An 18,253-nucleotide genomic window follows, 5' to 3' on the forward strand; every position below is an offset into this window, starting at 1 on the left:
TTGGAAATGTATTAGATTTGCTTGGATGTACACACTGAATCATCCAATGGTTAAGATATTTCACTCTGAAAGTTCTAGATGAAAAGCCAGCGGAGTTTCAATGTCAGTAGGATTAATCCTCTGGGGAACATGCATATCTGTACCAAATATCGTGACAATTCATGCACATTTTAGCCCGACTAACTGCCAAACATTGCCATCTAATTTACAAAGCCATGTTGGATAAACTACCATCTTATATCTGCTCCCTGATCTCTCTGCGAATTGAAAGTACTTATTGCTTGAGATCGCATGCTGTGGTTTTATTAAATGTGCCAAGTGCTAGGACTGTCTTAGGGAAGAAAGCTTTTAGATGAGCAGCTCCACTAACAAGGAACAGTCTGCAAAAAGAATGGAAAATTACCAAGCTAGTACCACTACATGTTTTTAAAGCTCGGTTGGATGCTACTCAATCAGATGCTGTTGGTACCTGTACATGCGGTTAGATATGTAAATTGTAATCCCTGTACATTTTTCTGTATGATGTCCTTTTGTTGTTCTGTTGTTTATGTTTTTATGTCTTCTTGTGGAACCTACTGCTGCAGGTCTCCCTTGAAAAAGAGATCATTGATCTCAATGGGATTTTACCTGGATAAATAAAGGTTTTGAATTGAATCCCAAAAGACGTTTCGCACGACTTAAAACGGACTGTCTTTATCTCTGTTTCCGTCCAGTTACACATGGTTTGTCCCGATTAAATGGATGAAGACAGGCGTAGAGCAGCAACAGTACTGGCTCCTTCAAAAGACAGGTATTATGGTTGTAATACATACTTCTATGTTAGATTTGAGAAGAACTTCCTAACAGATTCTTGGACTCAAACCACTGGTCATGGGAAGAACTGAACATCTGAGTATCTGTCTTTAATATTTCCCACCAGACACCCATGAGATGATGCGAGTTTCAGGAGAGGACTGGGTTCTGGCCAACACTAATGTTTCCGGGTACTTTAGGGTCAACTATGATGCGGAAAACTGGGATCGGCTCCTCACCTTGCTCAACACCAACCATCAGGTGAGCCAAAATGTTTTATTCAATGCATTGACAGTTGTTTTAGTGGCCATTTATACATCACCTGGAAACAGAAAGACAATGTTTGTTATTGATTACTCTGCGGATCGTTTTCTACTTTATTCTATTAGTCTATATCAATAGTCAAATAGAACAGAAAAACATCAAATATGCTTATAAATTAGACTGAAAACAGCATTTTCCACCACTTTGTAAGAAACATTTCTGGGACAATCAACCAATGATCAGTATAGTTTGTGATAATGTTTCTGTCAATTAAACTAAATGATTGATCAACTTGGGATAGTTCTAGTTAGATGTCTTTTAAAAACAGTTTCTGACTCACACACTCAATATTTTTGTCCCTTTTACTTTAAAATGGAGCCTCAATAACAATAACATAGCACTACGTAACCCTAACCCACACAGAAAAACAGAGAAATCCTATTTTTATTAATTTTCAAAAAAGGATAATGGACCTCCAGTAAAGAGCTGGTCAAAGGGCAAAGTCTGGAAGAAATGCTTTCAGAAACACAATTGGATTTTATTTACTTAAAGGTCCCATGTCATGGCCATTTCTACTGATCATAGTTCCATTGTTGAGGTCTACTAGAATAGATTTACATTGTTCAATGTTCCAAACTCACATTGGTTTCTCATACGGCATCTCTGTATAGTATGTGTATTCACTCTCTGTCCTAAACGGCTAGTTGGAGCTCCTGCCCCCCCCCCCCCCCCTTCCCTGTGAGCCCACTGTGCTCACAGAAATGTCCAACGAGGCGTTCTGGGGCAGCACAGACAGGTCTTTTCTGTGTTAGAGTTTTACTCGCTACAGGGTGTACTTTGAGGGTTTGTGACTCTGCAGACCGTTAACATGCATAAAAACCTTCATAACACACAAGGGGACGGGTAATAACCGGAAAAGTATGACATGGGACCTTTAAACTCGTAATTTCCTGTTCCTTAAATGGAGGTTTTACTGGATATGATTAATAAAAAATTTGCTAGCTTTGGCGTTTTCTATTCTTGGTATTTGATTTTCTGTTTGTCTCAAATAATGTTCCTGTTAAATGTGGTTTCTGAAACTGCAGACACAAAGTCTATCGTATAAACAAAGAATAAATACATTTGATATTTTTAGAACTAGTGGCTGTTCTGTTTCCATCCATTCTGTTGAATTTGAACATTTTTCAGGCTTTATCAATCATCAACAGAGCACAGATCATCGATGATGCATTCAACCTAGCAAGGTAAAGACTACTAAGTATTTAAAATATTAAATCCTTTACACATTCTGTGTCTGCAAATAATGTTTCCTTTGTGTAGGGCCAAGATAATCGATACAACATTGGCCCTGAGAACGACCAAATACCTGTCCAATGAAAGAGAATACATCCCCTGGGAGTCGGCCCTGAGAAACCTCAACTACTACATCCTCATGTTCGACCGCACGGAGGTCTATGGAGCTTTACAGGTGAAACTGCTTTAATACTAATAGAGTGGTGCAGGAATGAGTCCTAAAACCCGCAAATGAGTTAGCATTTTACCACTTCCTGTTCCCTCATGTAAGTCAATGATTTGTTGAATGCCTGAAATAAGGTCAATGGTTAACGCAAACTGAAGAGATTATCACGTTTTGTTCTATAACATAAAATGCCTCAGTAAGTGGTGGTGAATATATGAAGCTATTATGTGACATAAAAACGGCGTTTGTGTCTAAATGAGACGACTAAAACGTCATCACGCCCAACATTAGCCGCCTTTAGCTTAGCGGTGGTGACCTGAAGTCATGTGACCGTGCTTTTGTTCCTTTATAGCCCAACATTAGCCGCTTTTAGCTTAGCGGTGGTGACCTGAAGTCATGTGACCGTGCTTTTGTTCCTTTATAGCCCAACATTAGCCACCCTTAGCTTAGCGGTGGTGACCTGAAGTAATGTGACCGTGCTGTTGTTCCTTTATAGCCCAACATTAGCCGCTTTTAGCTTAGCGGTGGTGACCTGAAGTCATGTGACCGTGCTTTTGTTCCTTTATAGCCCAACATTAGCCGCTTTTAGCTTAGCGGTGGTGACCTGAAGTCATGTGACCGTGCTGTTGTTCCAAATAGCCCAACATTAGCTGCCTTTAGCTTAGCGGTGGTGACGTGAAGTCATGTGACCGTGATTTAGTTCCTTTATAGCCCAACATTAGCCGCTTTTAGCTTAGCGGTGGTGACGTGAAGTCATGTGACTGTGATTTAGTTCCTTTGTAGCCCAACATTAGCCGCCTTTAGCTTAGCGGTGGTGACGTGAAGTCATGTGACTGTGATTTAGTTCCTTTGTAGCCCAACATTAGCCGCCTTTAGTTTAGCGGTGGTGACGTGAAGTCATGTGACCGTGTTGCAGTTTCTTTATAGCCCAACGTTAGCCGCCTTGAGCTTAGCGGTGGTGACGTGAAGTCATGTGACCGTGATGTCGTTTTATTAAAGCCTAACGTTGGCTTCTTCCATTTCGATATTTGCAATTATGCTTCAAAACCCGTTCAAGTCTTGTTAATATGTGGATATTATCCTGCTAAACAAAATGTGTAAGCTGTAATCATAAAGCTATGTTGGCCATAGATCTTATTTTCTGCAATATTCCGAAATCCAATGGAAAAATCCCATCAGCTTTTTGTCAAAGATGACTTGCAATGCTAAGTTATAAAATAGGTCATCACTGCACCACTCTATTCTTCTCATTCTGAAGCTAGCAGCAGAAATGTAAAAAGAAAGTGTAAATCAAATGGACCTCAAACAGTTGCTCATACATCTACATTTTAGCCATACTTCAAACGACAAGTTGAACCATTGTTTGAGTACTTCAAGATGATTACAGCTAACTGGACCAAAGTACCAACAGGACACACTGACCAGTAAGAATTCGTGCACCAGAAGATGTATTATTTTAGAAGCAGGTGACTTACCGTTGGTGACACAATTTAATTCAATGCAATAATACATTTTTTGTCTCGGGTTTGGTCGTGCTATATTGCATTTTTTTTTTTTACCATTTCCCTTCTCAGGTATAATGAGATCAATGCTATTGGAATGGCATGCACTATGGGGGTGAAGGGCTGCAGGGAGCTAATCCAAAGATGGTATGGAGAGTGGATGGAAAATCCACAATTAAACCCGTGAGTAACGACCACTTGCATCTATTTTAGGATTTCATATATGAACACATTTGGCTGTTTGTCTTAATTCGTCCCAGCTAGCTATTGAAACGACTCTACAGACTTTAGCAGCATGTAGCTAGCAATGTAGTTATGTGGCTTTTGTTTTTGTGTAGATGAAAAGCCAGGGGATTACTAATGTCTGGGGACCAAATTTCATGGCAATTCATGCACATTTTAGCCAGACTAACAGCCAAACATTGCCTTCCCAAAAGCCGTATAGCATGGTTAAAAATGGTTTGTATAGTTTGTGTATATTTGTCCCAGTTAGCTAGGTAAACAACTATACAAACGTTAGCAGTAGCATTCTTATCATTGTGTTCAAGATTCATTCTTTTGAATAATCTTCTGGTTATTTTTACCTAAATGTTGACTAGGATCCATCCCAACTTGAAGAGCACAGTTTACTGCTATGCTATAGCTGCTGGAGGTGTGGAGGAGTGGGATTTTGCCTGGAAAATGTTCAAAAACGCCACTTTAGCATCTGAAGCCACCAGACTCCGAGCCGCCATGGCCTGCACCAAAGCACCCTGGCTTTTAAACAGGTACGTTAGAGAATCCAAATATTAAATGTATATTTCCTCAGTGCCGTATTGACACGAATATAAGACAGGTTTTTTATCCTGTAAAAATATCTGAAAAATACTGATATTCGGGGTCTAGACTTTTTAATGTATTACACAAACAACTGATTGCGCCAAACGAGTGTTTCCCCAAGTGGGACACCGTCTTAAAGTAACAGTACAACAAGAGAGATAGAGATGGAGAAACACAGAGACCAACTCCAACAAAGTGGATCAAAAGTAGGCAAGTTAATAAACAAGAGAGGCGAAGTTACGATGCCAATTATAAGATAATGGTGATCAACGAAGTCATCAAACAACTGTCGAGCAGCAAAGAAAGATGGTGTCACGGAGTGTAACGTTAGAAGATGGTGAGCCCAAAAAGACCGCCTTAAAAATGTAAACAGTCAGAGAAAAGCATTCTGCGATCCGCAAAGGGACCGTTTCCCCTATTTCCCAAAATGAGTCTTGAAAAAGAGATTATACAGAGTATTATAATCGGTGCAATGCGGGCATTTGGAAATCACATACAGCATAAAGCCTAATGATGGTATACTCCTCAATTTGCCCTTACATTTTTCGGGAGCAAGACATTTGACGAAGTCATATACGGCGGTGGTGGTGAAGTCCATAGGGACTTGGCTTGGCAACTGGACGGTCACCAGTTCAAGTCCCGGAAAGACCAAGTGCTACCGAGGTGTCCCTGAGCAAGGCACCGTTCCCTAAAACTGCTCCCCAGCTATGGACAAAATAGCAGGGGCAGGTGGGGCTCATAGCCATGGAAGGCAACCCATCTAGGAGAAGGACACTCTGAACTAAAACCAGGACTGAGAGGAGTTGCGCCCCCGGTCAGCATAGTAAAGCCAACCATGAAGAACAAAGTCATCCCAAATCCTATGCTTCCAGCGGCGGGAGTCCGCAGGAACATCGCAGCGGATGGTGAACTGGCCAGATGTATGGGGAACCGGCATGACTGGAAGCGACGATGGAGGGCTCGTCTGAGGACGACCTAGAGAGAGAGATACTGACTTATATTATTTAATAGTTATCCATTTATTTGATTGCTTTTCGGTTGATAGTAAATCTTCTTTTTATTCTAGTGTAATTCAAGTTATCGAATAAGTATAAGGCGTATGGTTTTTACCATAGGGTAAGCATGAGGCAAGAAAAAGGACAAGAAAAAAAACTGTTGTTCTTTTCAAATCTGTCATCAAGACAATAAAATGCACAGAAATGACTTTTGCATTTGAAACATCCATTAGTGGTTGTTCTGTGGCAATTCAAAAGGCAAACTTAGACGTTACCAATCGGGCGATGTATGCCCTGTGAACATACATTAAAAACACCTGAAACGTTGACTTGAATTAAGTGTATTAGGGTTAGGGTTATAGTTTGAATAGGTTAGAGTTAGGGTTAGGGGCTTTCAACTAACCTAATACAGTTATGTGCAGTTCAGTGACATAATACATTTAATTAAAGTCAGTGTTTCAGTTTATTTAAGCCACCATGCTGTCTGAATACTTAATTAAAAGCTCTATTAACTATCGACCGGTCAACAGTTAGCACAAACACTAACAACTGTGTCACTCTTTATTTTATGCTCCTGAGTCCTGTACTACGAAGCCGGTTCAACATAACCTGGATATGTTTGAGTTAGCCGGTTGGCCTAATCCAAAACATACGCGCTCTCCCTAAACTGTACTACGACGCGGGTTATGAAGTAGATCGCTCAAGCCAGCTAGTTAGATGCGCGTTCACATAAAAGGGGCGGGGTTAGCAACATTTGACCAATCACAAACATGGAGAAGCGCACTGACAGCGCAGCGTCATACAGTATGTGACACTGTGAGTGTTGCACGGCCAGATACGGCTCAGCTGACTCAGATAAGGAAGTATATGATACATTATGATGTGATATGAATGATAATGAGACACATCGACGTCTGCACTCACAGTGCCGCGGACTGTACGTACTGTTACTCTGATCCGGTTACTTATGTTGTGGCAGATATTTAAGTAAGCTTTCTTAATGTTATAATAGTCAGATTGCTCTGAAGATGGGAGGTGATATTCTATTCATTTTCACGTTCACACAGACGGTGATTTGAACTGAAACGGCAGTTTAAACTGTATTTCCTTTATCCTGTAATATGACTTGATCGCTTTAAACTCTGCACACTGTTGTTATCAGCTGTCCCACCACGGTTTCTACCTCAACCTGTAATGGATTTATCCTTATTGAAACCAGTGTTGGAATTGGGCCGGTACTCACCGGTACGCAGTACCGGCACTTCTGGTTCTGACCCATGGAGTACCGGCACTTCTTGCTCAGTACCGGTATGCTGGCGGTACTCCGGTACTCATGCACCGTGCCAGTACTCAACACTCTCCCGCCGTTCTTATTATGCATCCATATATATATATATACAGCCGCCCGGTACTCAGTAGATGCGTCATGAGGTGCCGAACGGACATTCTCATCGCTCTAACCGCTGGAGTTTCACAGCGGCTGTCAGCTGTTTACTCCTGTCATTCAAACAGAACGTGCTGGAGAGGGGGCGGGGCTTATCTTCTCCATGTAAATACTGTGGTGGAAACGACTATGTCAAATTAACCTATTTGACCGTGATTTAATAGTAATACACGTTTCAAAATAATAATAATAATAATAATAATAATGCCGAAGTAACAACATACTGAAAACTGTTAGTAAAACCATGTTTTAATGCTTTACAATTTACATACCTAGATGCACGTGTGTTGTGTTTATGCAGTGCAACTCCCACCCAGTGGGTGGCTATGTAGAGTGATAGAACAGAGCAGGCACGCCCCCGAGAGAAGGAAAGCAAGTCACGTCACAAATTAGCATTTCTAAAATGTTAGCCTGGATTAATAAAAGTGCAAAAAGACAGCGGTTGTCGCCGGAAGAAACTTCAAATACAGAGAATGCTGTGCCTGTGTTGGAAATTGTGTCTGATGGGGAGCTTTCTTTGGTTGATCCTCCTGCTCCAAGTTCTAGTGCATTAGCATTAGCACTAGCTCCGCCGCCTCCTCCAGAGCCTCTAACGTTAGCTGCTGCTGGCGCAACTGCCACCACCAACACCGGGCAAAGCGATGCACCTGACTGCTGGACAACGGACCAGGTGCAATATTTTTGCAAGACCAATGCATGGCTCCTTCTTAAAGATAAGAAGCTAGGATGTCGGATATGCAGAGATGTCAAATCTTTGGGAATACACACTGGACAAGGACTGAAACTGTCAACTGAATGGGGTGAGTGTGCAGTGTCTCATTTCGGTGTTGACAAGGGCAAACAACAAGCTAGCCTGAGAAAAAAAATCAAAGAACATAAAGAATCACAAGCCCATGTAAAAGCTGCTGACATCCTTACATCTGCTTCACGTGAAACTATTCAACATCAAGTGCAGTCTATGCATAAATCTGAATTAGACACCACTATCAGAGTTTTTCGAACGGCATATACAATTGGCAAACATAGCCGGCCATTCACAGACATGCCAATTGATTTGAATGTACAGAAACTGAATGGGCTGAACGTGGGCAGGGTTTTGCACTCCAATAAAACCTGTGGCGAAATCATCGACCACATAGCTCATGAGCTGAAGAAAAAAATGGCAAAAGACATTACAGAAAACCAAAGAAAACTCTGTGTTTTGGTCGATGAATCTACCACTATTAGTGGTAAAACGGTGCTTGTTGTGTGTCTATGCTCAGCATTAGCTGATGCTGAGCCCGAAACGTTTTTTTGGGAGCTGATCGAGTTGGATGGAACAACGGCTGATGACATCACAAAGGCGTTAATGGAGTGTCTTGGAAGAGATTTTAACGAGGACTTTTTAGGTCAGTGTTTCGTTTATTTTGCATGTGATGGGGCTTCAGTCATGCTAGGGAAGAGAACAGGCGTTGCTACCCAGTTGTGTAGTAAATTCCCAAGCCTGTTTGTGTGGCACTGCTCCAATCATCGTCTAGAGCTGGCAGTTGGGGATGTGGTCAAGGAGGTCTCAGGGCTCAATCATTTCCAGATCTTTTTTGACAAACTCTATTCCTTGTTCCATGCCTCCCCCAAAAATCAGAGGCAGTTAGCGCAGTGTGCGCAAGCAGTCGGACAGCGTCTCCTGGTGATAGGGCGTGTTTTTTTCCATCCGCTGGGTGGCTTCAAGTGAAAGGAGCGTCAGAGCAGTCTGGGAAAACTACCGAGTGCTTCATGATCACTTCACAAATGCTGCAAACGACACGAGCAGGGATTCCAGAGACAGAGCAAAGTACAAGGGCCTGGATGATGTGCTCACATCTGCAACGTTTGTCAGCAATCTGGGACTGATGTACGATGCGCTCACAGAGCTCAGCGACCTCTCTCGGCAACTCCAAAAAAGAGAGATGACACTGCCTACAGCAGATAGGCTCTTAACTCGAGAAATACGAGTTTTTGAATCCATGGTCACCATGCCTGGCCCACACATGACTACAGTTCATACAGCTCTAGCTGAGAAGTCCTTCAAGGGTGTTGCCCTGCGTGAGAATGGCAGGCTTGTACAGATTCATGCAGGTCAGTTTTTCCGCAGTATGGTAGAGAATCTGAGACACAGAATGACTTCCACAACCTCCTCTCATGTCAGCACAAGAGAAATCCCATTACATGGCCGGGAGGCCCGGGACAATCAGCTAATCCAGGACATGAAAGTTATCCATCCTGGAAGTTGGCCTGAAGAGGAGTTAGACGTACAGTATGGGGACGTAGAGGTGCTACGTTTGTGCGAAGTGCTGAAAGTGGACAGAAGAGAGACTGTTCAGGGCTTTCGCGAATACAAGGAAACCAGGGCATCCCGTACACCTGCTGCCATGGAGCCTCTACTGAAAGCAGTCCGAACCATCGCTGTCTCCACTAGTGAGTGTGAGCGGGCATTCAGCTGCATGAACGATATCCTTACTGCAAAAAGGAATGCTCTCTCTGTCAGCCGACTGTCCAGCCTGGTTTTCATTAAATGTAATGGACCATCTCTAGGACAGTTCAATCCGGAACAGTATGTGAGGTCCTGGCTGGCAAAGGGAAGGAGAAGTGCTGATGAAAGAGCCTGTCCAGCTCCAGCCCCTGATACTGATGTCCCCAAGGCCTTCTGGAGCCTTTTCTAACAATGTGAAGTATATTGCAAAGCAGCTCACCCAGTGAGAAGACTTTTGGCATAATGTGCCGATTTGTACAGATCCTGGAGATAGAAGGACTTCAGACCAACCAGGGAGTTATCTGATCAGCTTGGTGTTCAATGTAACTCTTTACCATGGCTCAGACTTTGTTACTTGCAGTTACAGTTTCTCATTTTAGATTGTGCACATTTTGCATTTGTTTTTACATGTTCTTTGTTCATGCTCTTTATCATTTTTCTGAGTTGGAAAGTTAGATTGCATCATAGTTTACTTTATACATATTTGTATTCTTCAGTGGTGAAGTATATTGCAAAGCAGCTCAGCCATGTGAGAAGACTTTTGGCACTTTTTCGTTTTCTGAGTTGGAAAGTTAGATTGCATTCAAAATGTACAGAAATACTTAATTTTGTTAAAGCTTTTTTATAAAAAATGCTTCTGACCAGAGCTTTGTTTCCTTGTCATTAATGTTGAACACCACCAGAGGGGCTCTCACCTGAAAGGTCTCTGCTTCATGTGTCTTCAGCAGAAGATCTAGACTTTGATTGCTATATTTTCAGTTAATATTGACCTTACTGAGCTTTAGCCATATCCGCTGCCTATCATAAAAAATGTTAAGTACAGTGAACCTTTCTAAAATATACAGTAGTAAAGAGACAAACCCACCAGCATTATAGTAGCCAAATTCTTGTTTGTGGGCTGTATATATAAAATTGACTTGAAAAAGTTGCTGATTTTAGAGTACTGGCACCTTTTTCATTCCAATTCAAGCACTGATTGAAACGGTTACATTCAATGAAAAATAAAATCAATGTGCAGGCTTACGTGAACACTGTTCTACATGAACAATATGGGCAGTTTATACATTAAATAAATCAACAGTATAGTGGCGATATGCTCCAAGTGGAAGCGATTCGCCATTAAAGCAAAGAAGAAGAAGAACTCCGCACAGTTGATCTCTTATCCTGGAACCTATCCTGCTCCGGCGCATGCTAGCCGTTCAGAATAAGTTATCTAGCCCCCTAAAAAGAGAACCAGCTTCGTAGAACCAGAAATCCCTGAAGTTAGCTTGCTAAACGAAAATCTTGATTCACAGTATAGGCCCCAGGCTAGCCGCTCAGCATAGGTTACCATGGAGATCTAGCCCGCTAAAAAGAGAACCAGCGTCGTAGGACCGGAAACCCCGAGTTTTCCCTGAAGTTAGCCGGCTAAGCGAAAATCCGGCAGTTTGAGGTGACTGTTTTGTAAGGAAATGTTTTTTATTGATCCAGGTATCTGGAGTACACCTTAGACACAACGAAAATCCGCAAGCAGGACGCCACCTCGACCATCCGGAGCATCGCAGGAAACGTGGTGGGGATGCCGCTCGCCTGGAACTTCGTCAGAGGGAGATGGAGCTACCTTTTCAACACGTAAGATTCAGATTCCCTTTCTCTCTCTCTCTCTCTCTCTCTCTCTCTCTCTCTCTCTCTCTCTCTCTCTCTCTCTCTCTCCAACTCTCTCTCTCTCCAACTCTCCAAACAGGTAATCAATAAGGAGGAAAAATAACAAAATGAAGAACATTTTGTGCGGGATTTATCTTTTTTTTAACCTGAATTATTTGCAGACTCCTCCCTTCAGAGAGATGTTTATCTGGTGTCCCAGACAGAGGTCAACGGCAGGATTTGAATGATTTCCTTCTGCTGATCAGCACGATTAAATCACAATAAAACCTCTTTCCTTTTCTTTATTAGGTACGGAAAAGGATCGTTTTCCTTCTCTAACCTCATCAGCGGCATCACCAGGAGGTTCTCCACTGAGTTTGAGTTACAGGAGGTATGAAGCTCACGCAGCTATCACTAAACAGACCTTCCTCATATCATTTGAGTCCACACGATAATTCAACTCCTTCAGTATCCAAAACAGTTTAAGATAATTTAAGTTCAAAGCTCCTTCAGACTGGAATAACTTACCACCGAATATACAATTTAACTTATTTTAAATGTTTAAAATGCTTTGTCTTTTTTCGATGAATTACAAAACACTATGTGTATTTATTTATTTTTGTATTGCTATGTATTCATTGTCACCATGTTGTGGATGTGTCTGCATTTGTATCTTTAATTGTTGTGATGGCAGTAATCTTGTGGTTGTATTGTGATTTTCTTTTCTTTTAGTTACTGTCTTGTTCTTGTTCCATATGTTAGGACCCCATTATCCTAAATTAGGATATATAAGTATATAAGTTTTTCTTCTTCTTCCTCCAGCTGATGAAATTTAAAGAAGACAACCTCCATGTTGGATTTGGCTCGGCCACCTTGGCGTTGGAGCAGGCGATCGAGAAAACCACGGCCAACATCAAATGGGTGACGGAGAATAAAGCTCCTGTGATGAAGTGGTGTACAGAGGAATCATCAAAATGACACACAGGGACACGCAATGAATGATAATCACTATAATCATATTTTTCTTGGTAACCGTTGCGCAAAAAAAGGAGAATTACGTCACCGGTCATCCACGTCAGTGCTGGAGAAAACACATCATTATATATCAGAGCTGGAAATAGACACACACTCGCACCTCTAGTGTGTGATTGTCAGAGAAAAAGGTATTTTAAAACATTTTTCTACACGGGAAAAACGGATATATTGACTTTAATTAAATGGTTTTACTGTATGTCAACAGAGTTCACATAACTGTATTAGGTTAGTTGAAGTCAATAATGTTAAAGGGGACCTATCATGCAAAATGCACGTTTTGATGTCTTTTATACATCAACATGTGTCCCCGGTGTGTCAGGGAACTCACGCAGCGTCAGAAAATAAAACCCTCTCTCTTTTCCTCCGTACCCAAATCTCTAAAAACGGGGAACAACGGAGCTGATCCAGATTTGCGTCCGATATGACGTAATATCTGAAATGTGTCCGAATCAGCACTTTAGAAACAGGAAGTGAAATAGAGGGATATGAGGCGTGGCTAGAATGGGTGATCTGTTTGGTATTTTGAGCAAAACACTTCATAGACATGTTTTGTATATATCTAAGACCCATGCTATCGCCTATAAATAGCATGATAGGTGACCTTTAAAGTGTTCTATTAATTAAACGTTATATTATTGTTTTGAACTAACCTAATACAGTTATGTGTACTCTGTTGAGATAATACATTTAATTAAAGTGAACATTTCAGTTTTTTCCGTTTTTTCATATTTCTTTATTCTCAGAACGGCGTGTCTTTTTCTTTATACTTCAGATTATATTTTGCCGCTTACTATGATGTTTGCAATGCATTTATTCCATTAACATGAAGCATTCAGCCACTTTATGTACGTTTATTTGCATTAATGTGCCTGAAGCCTGTGAATAATAGGATGTTAACTTCATGTATTTTTTAAATCGACTGCTTTTATTGTTCAGAATCAGAAATGATGTATTAGTCCCACAGCGGGGACAAAGTGCACTTCTCATAACGTCTCTTTAATGCATTATTATTATGCATTAAAATCAGCTTTTACCACTTAATTATCACAGCTATAAGCACTCATTAATATGTATAACAATATTCATGATAAATCATTTTAAGAACTTGAAAGAACCTGTTTTATAATTATTCATAATTTCTGGTCACTCATCGACATCAGTTGTTTAATAAAGCATTAAAAAGAGATAATTAGATACACTAAGTAGTCATTTGGTGGTTTAATTGAGGCGTGTGGCGCAGTGGACTAGTGCGTTGGTGTTCTGATCAGGGGAGCACAGGTTCAAACCCCACTGCAGTCAGCATGTCGTTGTGTCCCTGAGACACTTCACGCCAAAGTGCTCCTGTTGGGATTGATCACAGTATTGAGTATGTAAGTCGCTTTGGATAAAAGCGTCCAACATGTCATGTAATGTTAATTAAAGTGGACAAAATATAATTTAATCCACATAAGAACTTGAAGCACCTAATGCCTTCTTAGATTACATTTAAATCACATTATACTGCATTGTGTATAACAACTACGAGAATTAAAGTAAAACATAGTAAATATCTTACCTTAAAATACCTTTTAAAGAAATATGAATGGTTTTATAATATTGACCGTATGAGTCAGTTTTCAAATGACGTTATTAATCTTGTTTTAAACTACCGGTATTTTGAATATTTATGAGTGCTTAAAGCTTTCATTAAACAGTGCTTTAAGCAGATGATCACATATACATGTGTTTATAATGCATTAAAGACTTATAGACCTTCAATTTTAGGATAAAAGTTCCTATTTTTGTTTTTTAGTACGCTTTTGCTTGTCTATTTTTTTTTATCTTGATGAGTAGATCATAAATCATTGCACTACATGATACTCTAAATGTCTGCCAAGTGAAATATCGAAGGAGAAATAAATCAAAAGTTCAGAAAGACTGTCTCTACTTTTCTCTGTGGAAAAATGTGAAAGAAAATCATGTTTTTTTTGTATAGGCGGGAACAGAAGCTGGTGACTGCTCGTCTGTTTTTAACATTTAAGATAAGGTCAAATGGACTTTAATAATCCCTGTGTCAAGTTCAAGTGTCAAGGCAGCAACAGATTAAGAAGAAGCACAGGCATTACACAAGGAACATGTCCGGACCTCGACACAAACTGATGAACCCAAATGCACGACCCAGAGACAAAGTCTTGAATGTAAAAAAAGGTATATTTATTGTCACAGTGCGGGTAATCCCTCTTAACAGAGTAGATGGTGGAAATAACTAAAGGAGCTCACAAGGAGGAACAAACTAGCATAACAAAAAGAGGACTTAATAAAAACTTAAGCCAACAAAAAATAAACAAAATAACAAAACCTGACATGAGAGAAAAGCGATCCTTTCTGATCTGAGGCTTGGCACGACCATTCGGGGAAACAAACAAGATGAACTGACACAGGACAGGGGAGAGACAGGACTATTTAAGCATGAGGTGAGTGGGGACAGGTGGAAACAATCAGGGGCGGGGCAGACGCTGATGATGGCGGGAAAAACACACAGGGGGAGGAAGAAAACAGGGCCTGAAATTAAAGACAAGAGGTAAGTACAAAATATAACAGGAAATGACGGACAAAATACATAAACATAACTAACACATTTGACGAGACAACAGAATATACACCAAGAAAAGTTAAATAAGAATAAACACTTATTAACAGTGAAATAATAAGGGGAGTTAAACTATGATCCGGTGAATGTGAAGATGACGAATCAAGTCAAAGTCAACTTTATTGTCAATCTTTCAGTTTGTGTGTACAGACAGAGAGATCGAAATACTGTTTCCCACAATCCTGAATATAAAAACAAATGTATATAAAATATAGAAATATGTGTGCAAATATGTATATACCTATATATATATATATATATATATACAAGACACCAGTGGCGAGCCGTCAGGGCCCTCTAGGTCCTCTGTGATCTAAGATATCTAAGATGTCCTCTAAGATATTCTAAAAAATAATATTTGAAAACATAAAAAAAAACTTTTTTTTTAAAAATACTATTTTTTATATTTTGTTGTTGTTACATTTTTCATTAGTTTGACCAAAATAACTTGATTTAATTGTATTTAAAATAAATCCTTCGAATCTGCCTGTTCAGTTTCTGTTGGAATGTGAAGGGTTAAATGCCGTCTCTGCGAGTTATGTGAAGACGGGAGAGCTTGTTGGTCCCTCTCTACATTCACAGTAGTAACTCAATGAGAGAGTAATGTCAAATGACAGTACAATTGACCAATCATATCTTCCCTCTAAATGGGCGGGCTTTATTTTCGCGGACTTTATGACAAGTTCCGCCCGCTGTGAGGTCTATGCAAGTGGTGCAGTGACGCGTCCTAAAACCCGGAAGTAAGCTTCGCTCGGATTCCCTCGACAGAAAGCAATGGGATTTCTCCATAGGATTTTGGAAGATAGCTGGAAATAAGGTCTGTGGAAAATGAACCTGTTAGATAAATGCACGTTGTGTTCAGCCGGATAATATCCACATGTCTACCCTACTTTTATTATTTTCGAAGGGCCTAGGTATAAAAGTCACGGCTCGCCACTGCAAGACACATTTTTAAAACTGTATACAGTTAAATCCACCAGACTTCTTTCTGCAGATGTGAGCGTCCTTAACAACGGTCAATAAATCCTTGACAACGGTCTGTACTACTGGATTAACAACGTGTCACGTGTTCTGAATTGACCAATCAGAATCGAGTATTCAACTAAACCATGTAATACATTTTAAGAATCCCAAAGACATATACTTTATTAATCCCAATTTGGGAAATGATTTTGTTACAGATGCATTACAGTTATGTTATATATACATTTAATGTGCAGGTATTTAAAAGGAAAGTATTCCTTTGTGGGTATGACTAAACTTCTTTGGGAATCAGTCATGCTGTCTTTATTGAGCTCTGGAAATGTCCTGTTCAGAGTGAGATTAGAGATGAGTTTTCTCTGTTTCAGCCTCTGACAGTTCAAGGAGACGACAGATAAGATGTTTTACACAATGTTTATGACCTGTATACAGTTTGAAATAAAGGGTCCCTCAGGCAAAGGTGATCAGGGAGAACAGAACATCCCGTGGAAACAGTTGTGTAATGTTTCCGTGTTTTATTTTCCATGAGTTTTACCTCATTACATCACCTGGCTATCCAGGCTTGGCTTGGAAAATACAAATGAACCTGCTTCATGTGAAAAATACAGTCTCCAAAGATACTTAGAGTCAACAAAATCACATCTAATTGTTCTGAAAAAATAGCCTGTAATCAGAGGTGAGAAGTAACTAAGTACATTTACTTAAGTACAATTTTGAGGTACTTGTACTTTACTTGAGGTATTACCATTTTGAGCTACTCTGTACTTCTACCACACTAAAGTTCAGAGGTAAATGGTTGTACTTTCTCTACTACTACTTTTACTTAAGTTGAGGGTGTGAGTACTTCTACTTTTACTTAAGTAGAGGGCGTGAGTACTTCTACTTTTACTTAAGTAGAGGGTGTGAGTACTTCTACTTTTACTTAAGTAGAGGGCGTGAGTACTTCTACTTTTACTTAAGTTGAGGGCGTGAGTACTTCTACTTTTACTTAACTAGAGGGTGTGAGTACTTCTACTTTTACTTAAGTAGAGGGCGTGAGTACTTCTACTTTTTACTTACTAGAGGGTGTGAGTACTTCTACTTTTACTTAAGTAGAGGGCGTGAGTACTTCTACTTTTACGTAAGTAAAGGGCGTGAGTACTTCTACTTTTACTTAAGTAGAGGGCGTGAGTACTTCTACTTTTACTTAAGTAGAGGCGTGAGTACTTCTACTTTTATTAAGTAGAGGGCGTGAGTACTTCTACTTTTACTTAAGCAGAGGGCGTGAGTACTTCTACTTTTACTTAAGTAGAGGGTGTGAGTACTTCTACTTTTACTTAAGTTGAGGGCGTGATTACTTCTACTTTTACTTAAGTTGAGGGCGTGATTACTTCTACTTTTACTTAAGTAGAGGGTGTGAGTACTTCTACTTTTACTTAAGTAGAGGGTGTGAGCACTTCTACTTTTACTTAAGTAGAGGGCGTGAGCACTTCTACTTTTACTTAAGTAGAGGGTGTGAGTACTTCTACTTTTACTTAAGTAGAGGGCGTGAGTACTTATACTTTTACTTAAGTAGAGGGCGTGAGTACTTCAATTTTTACTTAAGTAGAGGGTGTGAGCACTTCTACTTTTACTTAAGTAGAGAGCGTGAGCACTTCTACTTTTACTTAAGTTGAGGGCGTGAGTACTTCTACTTTTACTTAAGTAGAGGGCGTGAGTACTTCTATTTTTACTTAAGTAGAGGGCGTGAGTACTTCTACTTTTACTTAAGTAGAGGGTGTGAGTACTTCTACTTTTACTTAAGTAGAGGGTGTGAGTACTTCTACTTTTACTTAAGTAGAGGGTGTGAGTACTTCTACTTTTACTTAAGTAGAGGGTGTGAGTACTTCTACTTTTACTTAAGTAGAGGGCGTGAGTACTTCTACTTTTACTTAAGTAGAGGGCGTGAGTACTTCAATTTTTACTTAAGTAGAGGGGTGTGAGCACTTCTACTTTTACTTAAGTAGAGGGCGTGAGCACTTCTACTTTTACTTAAGTTGAGGGCGTGAGTACTTCTACTTTTACTTAAGTAGAGGGCGTGAGTACTTCTATTTTTACTTAAGTAGAGGGCGTGAGTACTTCTACTTTCTACTTAAGTAGAGGGGTGAGTACTTCTACTTTTACTTAAGTAGAGGGTTTGTGAGTACTTCTACTTTTACTTAAGTAGAGGGTGTGAGTACTTCTACTTTACTTAAGTAGAGGGC

At 40.1% G+C, this 18,253-nt stretch overlaps 1 protein-coding gene across 2 annotated transcripts in view; it reads left to right on the forward strand.

The window, feature by feature from the left end:
• LOC117541524 (aminopeptidase N-like) overlaps nt 1–14,339 on the forward strand; it is a 50,731-nt gene extending 36,392 nt beyond the window's left edge. For both annotated transcript variants that reach the window (XM_034208708.1, XM_034208709.1), the window contains exons 12-21: nt 714–790; nt 920–1,053; nt 2,245–2,300; nt 2,377–2,524; nt 3,848–3,939; nt 4,090–4,200; nt 4,617–4,784; nt 11,234–11,374; nt 11,696–11,777; nt 12,209–14,339. In XM_034208708.1, the coding sequence (XP_034064599.1) occupies nt 714–790; nt 920–1,053; nt 2,245–2,300; nt 2,377–2,524; nt 3,848–3,939; nt 4,090–4,200; nt 4,617–4,784; nt 11,234–11,374; nt 11,696–11,777; nt 12,209–12,364 (1,165 nt within the window). In that variant the 3' untranslated portion in view covers nt 12,365–14,339. The remainder of the gene's footprint in view (nt 1–713; nt 791–919; nt 1,054–2,244; nt 2,301–2,376; nt 2,525–3,847; nt 3,940–4,089; nt 4,201–4,616; nt 4,785–11,233; nt 11,375–11,695; nt 11,778–12,208) is intronic.
• The last annotated feature ends 3,914 nt before the right edge of the window (nt 14,340–18,253 follow it).

The sequence above is a fragment of the Gymnodraco acuticeps genome, unplaced genomic scaffold, assembly GCF_902827175.1.
Source record: "Gymnodraco acuticeps unplaced genomic scaffold, fGymAcu1.1, whole genome shotgun sequence".
Taxonomy (NCBI): Eukaryota; Metazoa; Chordata; class Actinopteri; order Perciformes; family Bathydraconidae; genus Gymnodraco; species Gymnodraco acuticeps.